Source organism: Muscardinus avellanarius (assembly GCF_963383645.1).
Source record: "Muscardinus avellanarius genome assembly, chromosome: 8".
NCBI classification, from domain to species: domain Eukaryota; kingdom Metazoa; phylum Chordata; class Mammalia; order Rodentia; family Gliridae; genus Muscardinus; species Muscardinus avellanarius.
Genome location: NC_137794.1, coordinates 94,686,250 through 94,704,767, shown reverse-complemented (window position 1 = coordinate 94,704,767; position 18,518 = coordinate 94,686,250). Strand labels below are relative to the sequence as shown.

At 35.0% G+C, this 18,518-nt stretch overlaps 1 protein-coding gene across 2 annotated transcripts in view; it reads right to left on the bottom strand.

Moving 5' to 3' along the window:
• The window catches only part of VTA1 (vesicle trafficking 1), a gene marked incomplete at both ends in the record, with an annotated part of 73,099 nt that overhangs the window by 28,857 nt on the left and 25,724 nt on the right, over positions 1-18,518 (bottom strand). For both annotated transcript variants that reach the window (XM_080700637.1, XM_080700638.1), the window contains 2 exons: positions 12,177-12,252; positions 13,120-13,247. In XM_080700637.1, the coding sequence (XP_080556763.1) occupies positions 12,177-12,252; positions 13,120-13,247 (204 nt within the window). The remainder of the gene's footprint in view (positions 1-12,176; positions 12,253-13,119; positions 13,248-18,518) is intronic.

Genomic DNA, 18,518 nt, shown 5'->3' with positions numbered 1-18,518 from the left:
TGGATTACAAGTGTGTGCCACCACACCCATCTTACACTTGTTTCTTACAATAAATATTTGGAGTAGTTGATAACTGGTAAAGGAAACAATATTTTAGTTTGGCTTTCCATCATGATGTGAAAAGGCACAAAGAAGTGGTAAGACTACTCTGGGAAGAGGAAAAAGTATAAGCAAAGCCAGAAAGGCAGAAATAAGGGAAATGTCTGAATAATGAAGATGAAGAAATCAATTTGACATGGGCAGAAAGAGGATACATATTCAGTTAGGTGGTAAGTAAGTTAAATCCAAAGCAAGATTAAAGTCTTGGACATGTTGGTAGTAGTCTACAGGTTAGAAAGCACATAAATACATTTTGTTCTTAAATGGTTATCAAAATAACCTTGAGGTGTAGGCAGGTCACATTTTACTTTAACTAAGGCCCTTACATTATAGGACAAGCTCAGTGTAAATAGAGTTTAATCTAAAATCCAAGGCCCTCCACATTGTTGACGCTTCAGTCTTATTTCTTGCTATTTTCTTCAATCTGGACAGGACTTTCAATCTGTAGTCTTCTCTCATACACACATTCTCCTTTATCTGACATGGTTTTCTTTTCAGCCCAAAGTCTCCTTTTCCTCAAGACTCAGCTCAAATATTAATTCCCAAGGAGCCTCCCAGTAAGTCAACAGTTACTTACCTCTAACTCCAGCCAGGCACCATGCAAGTGCTGAGCATAAGAGGATGAATGAGTCAGGCAAGGACATTAGAGCCCAATATGAGAGCCCGACAGTAACTGCCTGCCTTAAATGTGATACCTGTCTTAAGGACTTTATTATGTTAATAAGCTTTATGCCATTATAACAAAATACCTGAGATAAATAACTCACAAACAGGTATTTGGGCTCCAGTTGGTCCCATTGTTCTGGACCTGTGGTGAGATAGCATCAGGGTGGAAGTGCATAGGAGAGGAGAGACAGAACTCATCAGGGAACCACAGTCCCCTTCACAGGCGACCCCCAAGGACCCAAGTAGTTCCCACAAAGCCCGACCCCTACAGGCTACACCAGTTCCTAATAGCAGGATCCTGGGGACTGAACATATGAACCCTTAGGGAACACTTATTCAAAACTTAGCAGTCCTGTAATATATCTTCATCACTTTCTTCTAGGTTCTTACTACCTCATTATTGAGAGATGAAGAACTGCCACTATAAAAGCAAACTGATTTATCCACGGTCACTCTATTTAGCAGTAAAGCCAACTCATGACCAATTCAATTCATGACTGCCTTAGTAGCCTACAAATAACATACTGCAATATGCAATTCAGATGGGAATATAAGGAATAAGGAAAAATGGGCTTTATTAGGTCAGCTACTTAACATCTTAATGTAGAATATATTTTGGAAGATACAAAGAGGATCATTTCAAAACCATTTAAATAAATTGCTTAGGAAAGTTTAAACTGTTTGCTTTGACAATCTTCAAACATAGGACAAATCTCCCCTGCTCTAGAATAATTTATTCATTTTTTGAAGATTTAGAAGGAAGCTTGTATTTCAATGGACTTAGAAGATTCTTTCATTTCTAATTTCACAGTATCAAAAGGGTAGAGAAGTTTAAACTACTTTGTGCTATTTCATTAGTATATGAAGCTTAAGAGAAAAACCCTTAGTTTAAGGTGAAAAGTTTGTCATAGTAAGCACAAATAATTTTTTCCCCAAAGCAGATAAAGCTATAGTTTGATTTTTGTTTCAGTTTTCAAAATATCTTCACTTGGGCAAGTTGACATGAATAATATTTAGCAAAATTTCTGATAGTAGTACCTTAAAATCAATGTGTTTAAAATGCTATTTTCTTTAAATACAGTGCTAAGTAGTATGCAATATTTTAAAAGGAAAATTTCAAGATGTCAATATTTTTGAAATCTGTTAACTCTTTTTGGCTGACTAGACATCCTTTCTGGGAAACAGGAATTACAAAAAGAACTTTTACTTTTGTCCCTGGCCCCTCAGTTCCTGTTTTTTAACTAGATTGTAAGAACCACTGACAACTGCAAATTTTACTTATTAGAGTCAGCAGTAGTATAAACATTTTTATTTAATTCTTCATTCATTTGCACTTGCTACTCTTAAGGATAAATAGAGAAAACATTAGCCATAGGATAGGTCAGGTGTTCTTAAATTTAGCACATTTAAGAATGAATGAAATGAGGGTATAGTAAAAACAAAACAAAAAATACTGGCCCAAACCATGTAAAACCTAATATACATTATTTTCCAGTAGTGTAACAGTCACTTTGCTGGATAATATTTTATATAAGATACTTCTATCTTTCCTCTATGATTTTCCCTTGAGTCCAGCCTACTTGGTTTTATCCCTACCATCCACTGCAACTGGTTTGGTCAAGGTTCAGGATTGCCTCTGTATTGCTAAATCCAATCTTAGGTCATCTTCCTTAGTCCTATCAGCATGGAGAGCTGATCATTTCTCCTGCCTAGAACCCTCTTTGCACTTAGTTTCTTGGTTATCAAGGTCTCTCGACTTTTTCTTTTACTTTGCTGAAACTCCTTAGGTCCTGGGACTTATTCAACATTTTCATAGTGTTACATATTTCAAAACAACCAGAATTTCATGAAACAACCCTTAAAATCAAGGAGACTAAAACTGTACCCCAAATCATATTATTTAAATGAAAGACATTGACATTAAAAAAAATTGTAAAACGTCTATCAATTTCCATTTGTATGATTGTTTCTTCATGATTACATTCACCTCATGCACTTTTGGCAGAATTACAACCGATGTTTTTAGATTCATATTCAACGAGTTATCATCCATTACTATCCTTTCTATTTAAAATATTAAAATTGTAGAAAATTGGTTTTTAGAATGCAAAGTCACATGTGAAGGGTGCTCACTGCTATTACTACATTGGTGCACCTAAGTCTTCTCAGTGTAAAGATAAAAATAACTATGTTTTGCATATTTCTTTGGTATGTACACATATACATGTTTAATATATTCAAGAGCATGAATCAATGATTCTTTTAATTTCAACTCAACACAACACAACCTAGTAAGTTCCCATCTCATTCTGTTAATGTCTCTCAAAGTTAGAAACCTATCTCCCTCAACATATTCATTTGTTCAGTCCCAGAGTACGTAGTAAGTAGATTTAGAATTGTCAACCCTTACCAAGATATCCCACACCTGTGTGTATCTTTCTTTCTTTCTTTTTTTTTTGAGTGAAACTGATATACCTTGAGATGAATAAATCTTGTATTATTTGATGTTTTGCCAAAAAAATACATGTCTCTGTAAAACACATTCCTATCAATAAGTATAATTTCTAGCTCCCCAGAGAGTTCCTTTATATTCCTTTCCAGATCAAATTCCTTATCACAGAAAAAGATAAAACTTTTATTTTTAACTAGAATATGTATTGTGGTACATTATACGAAGGGAATCATACAGACTATATTCCTATATTCTTTGTCTCTTGCTCAGGTAGTTTGTAAGATTTATCCATTTTGAAGGCTTTACCAATAGTCAGTTCCTTTTTTATATAGGACTAACATTGCAATTTGTTTATCAGTTTTCCTGCTGCAGACAACTGGGTTGTTTCCAGATCTGGACTATTATGAATAAATATGCTATGAGCACTCCTGAACAAGTCTTTTTCTGAACACATGTTTTCATTTCTCTTGGATAAACACCAGAAAAGGAAATGCTGGGTAAATGGGTAGGAGTATGTTTAGCTTTACAAAAATCTGCCAAATCATTTCCCAAAGTAGTTATAATATCTAACATTTCCACCAAGCAACATATGAAAGCTCTTATTTTTCCACATTCTAGACACATTTGATGTGACTGGCCTTTATTCAGATTAGTTAATTTACTGATTTTTAAACTACTTATTCTATCCATGTATGGAGAGGTAAGATAAAACTCCCAGTAATAAGAATTTTTCTTATATTTCTGTCAATGTTTGTTTAATATAATTTGAAACTCTTATTACTAGGTACAGACACACTAGAACTAACCCTTTTATTATTGTGAAATGTCCTATTTCATTTCTAGTATCATCTATCTTCACTTGATCTTTGACAAAGAGACCAATAATAAGATGGAGAATAGCTAGCCTTTCAACAAATGATACAGGGAACACTGTTAACCATTTGTAGAAGAATGGAATTAAACCCCCCACCTCTCACTCTCCATAAGAGTCAACTCAGGATAAATAGAAAATCTAGAAATTAGACCAGAGACCTGGCAACTGCAAGAAGGGGTTATACATAGGACAACTGTCAAGCATGTAAGCACCTGTAGGTATTTCCTCAATAAGACCTTCAAAGCTCAGGAAATACAAACAAATATCAATAAATGGGACAACATCAAATTAAAAAGCTTCCATGAAGCAAAGGAAACCTTCAGGAACCTTAATGGGAAAAAATCTTCATCAGCCACTCCTCTGACAGAGGATTACTACCTAGATTGTATAAAGAATTTAAAAAGCTTGATACTAAAAAAATTCCAATAAAAATGAGCAATGGCTCTGAATGGACATTTCTCAAAAGAACTACTACTGATGGCCAATAAATATATGAAAAATGTCCATTATCATTAGTAACCAGAGAAACAAATCAAAATGACATAGAGATTCTATCTAACTCTAGTTAGAATGGTAATCATCAAGAATACAAACAACAATAGCCAGGCATGGTGGCACATGCTTGTAATCCCAGCTACTTAATGAGGCTCTTTGCAACTCAGGGAGACCCAGTTTCAAAATAAAGAATAAAAACATATTAGGGCTGGGGGTATATCTCAGAGGCAGAATGCCCCTGGGTATCATCCCCAGTACTGAAAAAAAAAAAAAAAAAAAAAAGGAATACAAACAATAATAAATGCTGGCAAGTATAGCAAGTATAAATAGAAATCCTTATATACTGCTGGTAGGACTGTAAACTAGTATAGCCAGATTAGTATGGAGGTTCCTTTGAAAGACCAGGAATGAAGCTACCATATGACCCAGCCATTTCACTCCCAGAGATCTTAGGCAAAGGAACTAAAGTCATGTTAATGTAGGGGTACATGTATTTTCATGTTTATAGCAGCACAATTCACTAGAGCCAAACTACAGAACCAGCTTAGGTGTCCATCAGCAGACAAATTATTATGAAATATGGTGTATACATACAATGGAATTTTACTCAGTCATACAAAATACAATCACATCAATTGCAAGAAAATGGATTGAACTCAAGAATATTATGCTAAGTAAGATTAGCCAGACACAGAAAGTGAAGGGTCATATGTTTTCACAAATATGTGGAAGCCAAAAAGAAACTAGGAACAAAGAGAATTTCAGATACATGAGGAAAAACATAGAGTGAAAGAAAAGAGTTTGGGGAGGAAGGTAAAGAGGAGAAAGGGGAGATCTGATGATGGAAACAATTCAAGTAATCCTTGTTCATGCATGAAGTTATCTGTATTAATGTAAATATTATCAATGGAGTGGAAGTGGGGAGGGAGATCCAGAGGAAACACACACGTATGGTTCTGTCATTCTGCATCTTATTGATATATAATTAAAATGCACCAATCAAAACTGTGGGATATGTATGCAATGGAATTTTACACAGCCATAAAGAAAAACACATTTATATTATTTACAGGGAAATAGAGGACATTATGCTAAGTAAGATTAGTCAGTCATGAAAAATAAGAAATCGGTTGCTTTCCCTAATTAGCAAAAGCTAGGGAGAAAGGGGTAATAGGAGGAACTCTAGATGAAGAAGGAGATCCTATAGAGGAGCAAATAAGGTCACCTAATTGAGGGGATGGGAGGGGAGGAGAGGGAAACTCTCTAAAGCACAGGATGTACTTAAACAAACATATCAAAGTCAATCACTAAGCCAAGCATGGGAAGGAGGGAGGGAATGGGGTGGGGATCTGGTAAGGGCTAATTGGGTGATGTATGCAAGTATGTCTCCACAAATCTTTTATCCCATTAAGAGGTATGACTACAATGCACCAATAAAAAATAAAAAAAATAAAAAGTATCTTTTTACATAACTAAAGTGGAGTGAGAAAATAATAATATTATGGCCTATGTGCTTATCTGGTTCATGTCCCCAATGAGTTAGAAAACAGGCATAGTTTTATAAATCTCAACATTAAATACTTGACATTTGCAAAAGAAAAATTTGCCTAATATTGTCATGTGGGATTTTGTTTACTTAATATCTACACTGGATATCTTTTTCCACATCTTTCCTTTCAAAACACCTGTCTTTGAAGAGGGGCTCATAAACAATAAACATCTAAAGCTTATTTCTCTTTTCATTCAATTTGAAAATCCCTACTTGTATATTATAGTGTTAGTTCAATTATACAAGTAGTATCTATTGACATAGTTATATCAGGCCTGAAGTTTGTTACTTGTTTTATATTAATCCCATCTATTTTTGTTTCCCTTTCCCTCCCTTTCCTGCCTTTCTCTGGGTTTACCAAAAATATTTGTATAATAAAAATTTTTTACTTACATAGCTTTTAAAGAAATGAAGAAAGGGTATAGTTATTTATATTTACTTACATTATTATATGCTGTTGTTTAGATTTTTACTATAGATCTGCTATCAATTTGCTTGAGCATGTCTTTCACTCTAATCTTCATTCTTTGAAGTAAAAAACTGTTAGATTTATTTATTTATTTATTGCCATATTGCAGATTGAAGCCAGGGGCATTCTACCTCCTAGCTACATCCTCAGTCCTATTTTTTATTCTTTATTTTTTGAAATGGTCCCACTAAGTTGTGGAGAGCTTCACTAAGCAGCTGAGGCTGGCCGAGATCCTGAAATTCTGACTTTTCCATGTACTGGGATTACAAGTGTGTACCCCCAAGCCAAGTACAGAAAAAAAATTTGAGTTGAGAGAACTTTTCCCCCCAGAACTTTATTTATTTGTGATATTGGGAATTGAACCCAGAGAAATTCTATCTCAGAGCTATACCCTTGGCCCCTTTTTAAAACTGATTTTGTTTTAAAACAGGGCCTTGCTAGGTTGCTGAATGTCTTGCTACGTTGCTGAGGGTTTTCTCCAACCCATGATCCTCCTGTCTCAATTTCCCAAGTACTGGGATTAAAGGCATGTACCACCATGCCTAACTCTTTTTCAGCACTTTATAATGCCACTTAAGGGAGAAAATCTTTGCCAGCTATCCCTCTAACAGAGGACTCATATCAAGAATATACAAAGAACTTAAAACACTTTACACTAAAAAAAAAAAAAAAAAAAAACAACCCACAAATAACCCAATCAAGAAATGGGCAAGTGAACTGAATAGACACTTCACAAAAGAAGAGATACTAATGATCAACAGGTACATGAAAACATGTTTAACATCATTAACAATCAGGGAGATGCAAATCAAAATTATGTTGAGATTCCATCTAACCAAATCAGAATGGCAATCATCAGGAAGTCAAATAACAATGTGCTGAAGAGGATGTAGGGAAATAGAAATTCTACAATGTTGGTGGGACTGCAAACTATTTCAGCCACTATAGATATCAGCATGGAGATTCCCTAGGAAACTGGGAATGAAGCCAGGCGTGGTGGCGCACACTTGTAATCCAGGCATTTGGGAGGCTGAAACTGGAGGATCACGGTTCATGGACAGCCTCAGCTACTTAGGCCCTCCACAACTTAGTGAGACCCTGTTTCAAAATAAATTATAAAAATAGGGCAGGGGATGTAGCTCCGGGGTTGAATGCCCGAGTTCCATTCCCAGACACGCAAGCAAAAAAAAAAAAAAAAAAAAAAACAAAAAAAAACAAACAAACAAACAAAAAAAACTGGGAATGGATCTACCATTGATTTGGCTACACCACTCCTGGATATCTTTCTAAAGGGGTTGAAACCAGTGAACTACAGTAATATATGCGGCACCCATGTTCATAGCAGCACAATTTACAATAGCCAAATAATGCAACCAACCTATGTGCCCATCAACAGATGAATAAGGAAAATACACACAATGGAATTCTACTCAGCAATAAAGAACAAAATTCTGTCATTTGCAAGAAGATGGAAAGACCTAGAGACATTATGTTAAGTGAGATTAGCCAATCACAAAAAGTGAAAGGTCATATATTTTCCCAAATTTGTGCAGAATAGGAAGTAATTGTGATACAAGAGGGTCTCCAGCTAATGGAGGAGAAATCATAGTAGAGCCTGGGAGGAGATCTAAGGGTAGGGGAGGAGGAAACTTAGGTTCATTAATGGAAATACTACCACTGACTAAGTGAATACATGTGCATAAGCCAATGGTGAAACAACGAAACACTTAACATTGTTTTTCAAATAAGAAATGTTATACTAATTTGTGTTTTATTTTAGGTACCTAGTACTTAAATAACCAGTAAATATAAGCCTTACATTTATACTAGAGAATGATGAAAGAGGGTCGATGCAGCTGATGTCTTTTTTATCCATATACACAAGAGATGGCAAAATGACATCCCTATTGCATGCAAGTGGGCACATAATTTAAAATTACTGACATTTTAAACCATCATTTTTATTTTTTATTTGTTGTTGTTATTATTTATTTATTTATTTATTTATTTTTGGTGGTACTGGGGTTCCTGGAAGCCCTTCAACCTCCGGGCTACACTCCCAGACCTATTTTATATATTTTTTTATTTGGAAACAGGGTTTCCTAAGCCAGCGCGCACGGCTGGCTTTGAACCTGTGCGATCCTCCTGTCTCTGCCTCCCAAACGTGGGGATTACAAGCGTGCGCCACCACACCCAGCTTAAACCATCATTTTTTAAAGAACTAGATTTCAATAATCACTCTAAGAAAACTCCATTTCTAGAAATGAAAAATGGAACAAAAAACAAAACAAAAACTAAAATTAAAACCCAAAATTGAAACAAAGCTGATCACACTGTTTGGCTTCAGGATGTGCTGACAGCCTATGGACAGTTTTACCACTATACTTTCCTTGAAGGCTGACTTTATAGATTTAGTTAACCTCATCTCATAACAAAAATCAATTCTCTAATCATGTATGATTAAGATCACTTTACCACAATTGATATAAAAAGTCAGTAATGTATTTCAAGCAATTTATATATTTTGATAAAACAACTTTTGCTGAAAGTATAAAATTTGCATACTACAACTAATGTATATGAGTTAGTGAAAAGCACCTATGTCATTACATATTTAACTCTGCACCTATGCATTTTCTAACTTAAATATGCAAGATTTACATTAAGGCACCAAAATAAACCTCAAATTTTATGACCACAGGGACTTCCCTATCCACTCTGGCTTTAGTATGTTTATTATATTTTCCATATCACTGCAATCCCCTCCAGCTATGTGAAATCCTTTATCCATTAACAAAGATGTTATTTCCTACTTCATGCTAATGTCGGTGCAGGGCTGAAGTGCTTAGATAGCATACTAGGTAATGAGATGGAAGAAAAAGAAGAGGCAGCTGCTTTAGGAAAATGTTTCCTTTATCTTTAGTATTCTTTATTAACCACTATATCTACGGAAATCCCATCATATCATCCTGAACTTCTCTTGAAACTTTTACACTGGCCTCATTTAGTCTTTGCCCAGTTATAATGTTCAAATAACTAGGGATGCTATTTTTTTAAAGAGTACCTAAATATAAATCTAGATGTTTCTTCTGAAATACAGATAAATCATATATTTCTTTATGTGTGGTATTTATGTATCCCTTCAGTGAAAAGAACCTATCACTCACTTGACTTTTAAAACTTTTTTTTCCCTATGTCTATTACTTCACCTATTATCTGGGTTCCCTGTTTTTTAGCAGTTATAGCTTCAAAGTACTATGTGCCCTGGTGTGGCTGAGATACACGGGCAAAGGCAGCTTCTGTAAGTAAGAGAACCAGAAGGCAAGGTGAGCATTTGGCATACTCATTTGCTCCTCTGCCTTATCATGACCTTCTCGGGTATCTTGAATTTCTATCCACTTTTGTCACTGTGTTTCTTTATACACCTTTTCCCTTTTGCATTTTAAATACAGATGTGTACCCAAATATTTACAGATCATCCTCTCCTCTCTTTCAAAATCACCCAACCTAAAGAGTTTGTTTACTTTTATAAGTTGTATTATTTTCTCCAGTTTGCTGATTTCTTGCCTATTTGTTTCCAAGTATGATTTCTTTTTGAATGTCATACTCACAGTTCAAATTTTAAAGTTTAAGTCTGAACATTTTCTCAAAATGAAAACAACCCAACAGGTAAGACTCTCCACTTTTCACCTAAGGTCAAGGTCCATGGCATTCATCAAGTACTTCCTTCTTTGCTGAATGACCTCATTTCCCCCTCAGTCCACGGATTTTTAACATATAAAGCGCCCTGAAGCAGAGTTCTTTACTAAAAACTGCACCAACAGTTTTTAGTAAATTACAGGCCTTCTGTTGTTGGTGTAATCTAGTTTATGACTTACTTTTCAATCTGAATTCTTCTCTGGGTCTCTCCGAAATCCTAATGAACAACTCAAAGTTTTCTATAATGTCATATCTATATCACCTCTATACCCCCCAAACATATAGCATAGTACCTCATATAAATAAACAAGAAAGAAATAACAGGGCAGTAATAACAGGAGATAGGAAAGGAGAGGGGGCCAAACCCTGTGCATCCATAAGGCCTTCAAAATGCAAAAGGTGGCATTTGTCACAGCCCTATACAACTTTAATGCTATCAAAACTCCCTGCTTATAATCATTAAGACTAGATGGTACTCTATACATAAACAAAAATAAATTTTTTGTAGTTTCGATATGTGATTGTCTTTAAAGATGCAAATATCTCATACATAGATTGCATTTTTAGTTTGGAACTTTATTATGAGTTGTTATTTTGAAAGAATCCGATCACAGAAAGCAATACTCCTGAAAGTAACGTAGCAAGTCTGCAGTAGATTCATGTAATGCTCTCTATTTTGATAGTATCTCCCCTTTCAGAAAACAGCTTTTCCATGCCAACTGTGAAGTCTGTTTACAATGAACACAGTGAATTTAAAGCAATGGGAATGCCATTTAGCCTCACCATGCTCATGTATAAAATGACTACGTGCTTTGCTTATCTTAGAGTCATTATAAGGAGCAAGCTACTAGGATGAATATGAGCTATCTTCTAAAATATCAAGTCCCATGACATTTGAATTTCACATCAGAAATAAACGATCAACAATAACATTTCTGATTTGAAATGAAATAGGAAAAAACAATCCTAAAAAGTCTTTGCCTCTGGTATAGAGGTATAGAAATTTAATACCAAAATGGATTAATAACATGAACAGTTAACAAAGTCAAAACCTAAACTTGTGCTGTCCAGTAGAATAGCAATACATGTGATGAGGAGTAAAACAGGTTCTGGATTAGGTAATTTAGTACAAAAATAAAGTACACTATTAACATAATTTTATTTTCATTCTAACTAGAATTAGATGAAATCTCAATGTAGTTTTAATTTGCATTTTCCTGATGCCAATGATGCTGAGCATTTTTCATATATCTGTAGGAAATTTGTATTTATTCTTTTAAGAAATATTTATTTAGTTCAAGTGCCCGTTTTTTAATTAGGCAATGTGTTTGGTGTTAAGTTTTTTGGGTTCTATATATATTTAAGATATTAGTTCTCTATCAGAGGATTAGCTGGCAAAGACTTTCTCACATTCTTTAGCCTTTCTCTCCAAACTCTTGTTTCCTTTGCTGTTCAAAAGCTTTTTAATTTGATACAATCCCATTTATTGAACATTTTCCTCTTTTAAAGTGGTTAGTATGAATTTTTAATTATATACTTTGTTTCCATTACTTTTGTGTGTATGTAGTACTGGGGATTAAACCCAGGGACATTCTACCTTCAAGTAACATCCCCAGCCCTTTTTATATTTTGTCTTTTGAAACAAGGTCTTACAAGGTTGCTGAGAGTATTACTACATTGCTGAAGCTCTGAACACACAATCCTCCTGTCTCGGCCTCTTATTAAATACTGGGATTACAGGTATGTGCCACTATGCCTAGCTTTCCATTACATTTCTGATGGATATGATGCTTTAAATATATATCCAATAATAAAACTGATAAATAACATTACTCATCTTTAGCTAATAAGACAATAAAAAATGTACACTAACTTCATCAGTGAGTTCTCCAAATACTGTTATGACATCTATTAAAAGGCTTGCAGTATAAAAAGACTTGATCATGTTTCTGGAAGAGAAAAAAATTCATCTAGTTTAAACGAAACACATTAAAATTTAGCATTAGTCATATTACTATAAGAAAAAAAATCCCAGTATTTATAAATTTACTCTGAAATTAATTCTTTAAATAAAAACTGATTTTTTTTTTTTTTTTTTTGGTGGTACTGGGGTTCCTGGAAGCCCTTCTACCTCGGGGTTACACTCCCAGACCTATTTTTACATTTGTATTTGGAAACAGGGTCTCCTAAACCAGCGCACGCGCGGCTGGCTTCGAACCTGCGCGATCCTCCTGTCTCTGCCTCCCAAGCGCGGGAATTACAAGCGTGCGCCATCACGCCCAGCATAAAAACTGATTTTAATAACACAATAGGACTCCTTTTCTAATGCTATTAGAGGAATGTAACAACATTTACTAATCAAGTAAATATACTAAATGAGGTTTCATTGTATGGTTTTGGTTTTAGAAAATGTACTTAGAGTATTATCTGAATGCATATCAAACCACAATGCATTACTTTGCATTTAAATATTATTGTAATAATAGCCCGGGGAATTTTTAAAATCAACATCATTGCGCCAGGCTGTGATTTTGCTAAAATCCTCAGATTCTGCTAAATGTTGAAGAATGGCCAAGTAGGGTAAATTTGCTGAGAAAATATATTTGTTCTGGTTAGGTCTTTCAGCAATTTATTTTTCTCCTAATAAGAAAGGTACACCTTTGAAACCCCAAATCATTCTGAGATTCTTCAATTAAAAAATAAAAATACATATCTAAATCAATAGTCAGATAGAAAGCGTTCAACTGAAAACTAGATAATTCTGGCCATATAGTAAACTTAGGAAATAATTTTTATTTTCTTCCTCCTGTACTTACTTGTGAAATCTCCCAGCACGATCCTCATTGTCTGCATACAAAAACATTTTCAAAGCATAATTCTCCAAATGGGCACAACCAACTATTTCTTGGGTAATAGCTTCATTATCACCCAACTGTTTCTTAAGCTAAAATAAAATCAGATACACAGCTTATTATTTTAGATTCTCAGAAGGGTGTGTTCAAGGACATGAAATCTGAATAGTCACTTTAAATAAATTACATTCATTTCAATGAAAGATGTATCAATGAAATCTTGCAGAAAGTGGTTGACTTCAACCTAATGTATTTTTTTTAAAGTTCAATTCTTATATAAATGTGAAAAATACAAAATGATAGATAACCCAAAAGTATAAGTTAACTCTAAGAACAAAAATAAGCAAGAATAAAAAAGATAATATATCCAAGTATTCTTGTGAAGCATGAGACAAATTTTATATATATATATATATATATATATATATATATATATATATATATATTTATACTTTACTTGGAAACAGGGTCTCACTAAGTTGCTGAGAACCTCATTAGGTAGCTGAAGCTGGCTCTGAACCCTTGTGATCCTCCTGTCTCAGCTTACCAAGTACTAGGATTACAAGCATGCGCCACCATGCCTGGCTCTCAGACAAATATTTTTAAATATTATCTCATGCACTATTCAGTTACCCTAAAAGTAAAATTAGAAAATTATGTCCCAAGTACATATAATTTAAACTGTAATTTATTCCTACTACAATTTCTTAATCAGATATAAAAATAACACTGGAAAAATCATGTAATAAAATGATATCCTTGGAGCATAATGTATAAAAGAGAAATGAGTGATCTAGCTCTCAGTAAAGTATTAATGACAAACTGAGAACCAGACTATAGAAGCTTTTATAATTTAGACAAACACTTTACAATTATGTAAACTGCCAGCTTTTATATCTATTTACTATGTATACAATAATTCAAAGTCTTTTAAAACTAATTCAGTTCCTACTTTTTCTTCGAACTATTATATTTCAGTTAAATGATTTCCTTGAGTCAGATCTGAATGCCATATTATTGTTTAAAATTTGCTTTTCCCAAACATGCTACAAAGTAAAAAATTAAATTTATAAAAAGTCTCAAGATTTTTCATAAAATCAGCAAGGTAAAAACAGAAGGTAATAAAAACAAAATATGTTAAGATCCAGAAAAGAATTAAGATTGAAATTTAAAGAAATTTGCCTATGTTTATGTTGTACAGCAACAAAAAAATCCACCTCATAAAATACTAGTTTACTATATTCAAGCTGTAAAATAATTTATAAACACAGATTTAGTTCTAAAAAATATTTAGTGAGATATGCTACTTCATCCTATATTTAATAGAAAATATGTGGCAACAAGTACCCAGGAGTGGTGGCACACACCTGTAATCCCAGTACATGGAAGGCTAGGAAAAGAAGTTCATAGGTTTGAGGCTAGCCTCAGCAAAACAGTAAGACCCCCAGCAACTTAGCAAGCCCCTGCTTCAAAAAAAGGTGGGGAATTTATTGGTGTAGCTTGGAGGTTGAATGTCCTTAGGTTCGACCCTCATCTCCAAAGAAAAGAAAATATGTGGCAACAAATTTATAATATACTTGAAGTTTTAACACTGGGTTCCAACTGTAATTCGAACATTGTAACATAGACAGGTGAGTCCACACAAGAAATAAAACATACCCTACTTGTTACTTAAAACTCTTGATGAGTCCGGGAATATGGCGACCAAGAAAAGCAGGGCTTAAGAGCCCCGCTAACAACCAATCTCCATTACCACAAAATCAGCGCCTTTCATAGCCAGAAAACACCATCATCAGAGAAAAAAAAAATCACCAGGCTCCAGAGAGAAAGCGGACTGAGAACAGAGCTCAGAGCCACAGAGGAGATACACCGGCCTCACGCCCAAAGACGCGGCAGCGGCGAATTCACCGGACAGCTACAGCAAGCCGAGGTGAGCCGCTGCGGAACAGCCAGGCGGGAATTTTCAGCGCAGGGAACATCTAAAGCTCCCAGTGGCTGAGCTCAGCAAACGCTGCAAGAACTCAGAGTGGAATTCAAAACCAAGAAGAAATAAGCCAGCCTCACGCCTGAGGGCATAGCAGCGGCACCATATTGCCACCGGCAGCAGCAGCAGCAGCAAATTCAATGAGTCCAGTACAGCTACATCTGCAAACTCAAGAAGAGTGAGTCAAATTGCGGGCCACAGAGGAGAAATCCCAGTACTGTACTTCCTGGGACTTGACCCAGTGGGGGAGTGGCGGTGGCAGAGATATCACACCATAGGAGAACGTGCAACCCGGCACCCCCCATAGTTTAAAGCAGCCTCTATCGACTCCCTGGGTCAGAGACTCTGTGATACAACCCAGTAAAGGAGTAGTGGGGTCTGAGATACTACAGACTCGAGATCCAGAGCACCTTAAGTGAAGTCATAGTGACCCAAGGGAAGAACCCAGAGAAGGCACAAACTTCCTAAATCATGGGAAAGAGGAATAACACTGGAGCAATGAATGCCCACAACCCCACAACATCAGAACCCGATAAAACAGAAAATCAGAGATTTCTAGAAGATCAAATCAGGAAAATAACTGTAGAAATAATAGAGGTGCTTCGAAAAGAACTCAGAGAGAGCCAAAAAGAGATAAAGGATGCAATTAATGAAGTAAAGGCCTCAATTCAAAGCACAAACAACTGATTAGACCACATGGAGAACAGAATCTCGCTCTTAGAAGATGATCATTCCAAAAATGAACGCATAGTTTCTAATCTAGAAAAAAATATCCAACAGCAGGAATCTGACATTGAAAAAATATGGGCCCATTTTAAGAGAGCTAACCTAAGAATAATTGGATTAGAGGAGGGAAAAGAAAGTGATACCAAAGGGATCAACAATCTCTTCAAGGAAGTAATAGCAAAAAATTTTCCAAACATAGAGCAAGAGGTTGATACACAGATCCAGGAAACTTATAGAACGCCCTTTAGACAGGATCAGAGAAGAGGATCCCCACGCCACATAATTGTCAAAATGACCAATGTGGAAGCCAAGCAGAGAATCTTAAAGGCAACAAAAACAAAGGGCCAAGTGACATTCAGAGGCAAACCAATAGAATCACTCCAGACTTCCCAAACCAAGTCATGAGAGCCAGAAGGGCTTGGAGTAACATATTCCAAACTCTGAAAGAAAACAACTTACAGCCACAAATTTTCTACCCAGCAAAACTTTCTATCAAATTAGATGGGGAAATAAGAAGCTTCCATGACAAACAGAAACTGAAGGAATTTATGTCTTCAAAACCATCGCTAGAGAAAATACTCAAAGAGATTAACTACAAAGAAGAAATAGGTAACACACACCAGAAACAGAGAAACAAGATTTTCCATCCAACAGACAACTAAGATTGGTTATCTGTGGAGATTCATTATTTATGTTAGTCTTTTACCTATCTCTAAATTGTATTGTTTGCCTTTATTGTTGTTAATTTTTAGGATTTCTAGTTGGAATATTAATATACCTTCATATATAGCATTTGGAAATATTTTATCCCATTCTATTAGTAACTTTTAACTTTGTTTACATTGTCTTTGGATATACAATATTTTTTTATTTTTTAGGGAGTTTGTATACTCTTCTGTTGCCTATGCCATTGAAATCATATCCAAGAAATCACTGCCAATTTCAATGTTGTGAGGTTTTATGACCCAGATTTTCTTCTAAAAGTTTATAGTCTTAAGATTTATATTTAGGTCTTTTATCTATTTTGAGTTAATATTTGTATATGGGATTAGGTAAGGGTCCAATTTTATTCTTTTCCATGTAATTATTATTTTTCAACAATATTTAGTTAAAAGATTATTATTTCCACCACCAAATGTTCGTGGAAACCTTGTCAAAAATAACTTGATAATATAGAGAAGAATTTAGCTCTAGGCTTTTATTTAACTCCAATGGTTTATATATCTGCCTTTAGAACAGTACTACACTGTTTCAATTATTGTAGCTTTATATGGTTTGAAATCAGAAAATATATATCTTCTAGCGTTGTTCTTTTCCAAGATCGTTTTGGGTATCTAGAATCCATATTCCATATTAGGATAGATTTTTTTTTCTGAAAAATAAATATATAAATATATGATAGTTGCACCTAAAAAAATAGAAAAAAAAATTCTCTGGTAAGAAAGAAAGCAAAAAGAAATATTGAAATGTTATCTTTAAGTCATCAAAAGCTTGGTATCAGACAAATGAAGCTGTTATGTGAGATTATCATTTTTAATTTTGGATAAATTGCTATAATACTAGATGTCAACCACTAAGCCAAGCATGGGAAGGAGGGATGGGGAGGGAATTGGGTGGGGATCGGGTGGGGGCTGACTGGGCGATGTGTGCATGTATGTCTACAAAAGTTTGTATCCCACTATGATGCATGAATACAGTAAACCAATAAAAAAAAAAAAATTAAAAAAAAAACTCTTGATGAGTCTCTTTATAAATGTTATTTGATTTTTTTTTTTTTTTGGTGGCACTGGGGTTCCTGAAAGCCCTTCTATCTCCGGGCTACACTCCTAGACCTATTTTTTATATTTTTATTTGGAAACAGGGTCTCCTAAGCCAGCATGGCTGGGCTTCCAACATGCGCGATCCTCCTGTCTCCGCCTCCCAAGCAAGAGGATTACAAGCGTGCGCCACCACGCCCGGCATTGATGTTTTATATATTGTAAAATCTTTTGGAGTTTTGTCTTACCTGAAAGCTATTATCTTAATACTATTGTTATACTGTGAGATTAATAAGAGATATGTTCTAAATAAAATGTGCATGAGAGTTGAGAGACAGTCTGCCTTCTATCCCAACATCTTGGCCCAAAAAGAGAGTACACAAAATTTATTTTTCATCCATAGAAGCTGCATCTGAAATGGATGGCCAGAGAGGCTCCAGGGGCATGTGAATTCCCTCCATGGTGCTAACAGGCCCACCTTGGGTGCTTAGCAGATGATAAGAGCTCTGGGTAAATAGACCAGAGAGTCACAATAAATTAGAGAAGGCTGCTTAATACACCTAAGCAGGGAAGCTCTGTCTTGGAATGGGTCTTGGTCTTAGTAATGTTTCCAACAATAATAAAAAAAAACAATGAAACAATAAAAGGTTTTGGACTGACAAGTAAACAAGTTTTTCCTATGTCTAAATTTTACTTCTCTAAGCAAAATAATGTAACTGATCAAATAAATAGGTTTCTAATTCCACAGGTTACTTCACTAAATTCACATATAGTGAGTAAGCCACAGGTATGGATTTAGCAGCCTCCAAGGAGATGCATTAGTGTGGACTAGTCCTCTGTTAAAAGAGAAGCCAGCAACACATGGATATAGGAGTCGCAGGCAGAACCATGCCAGA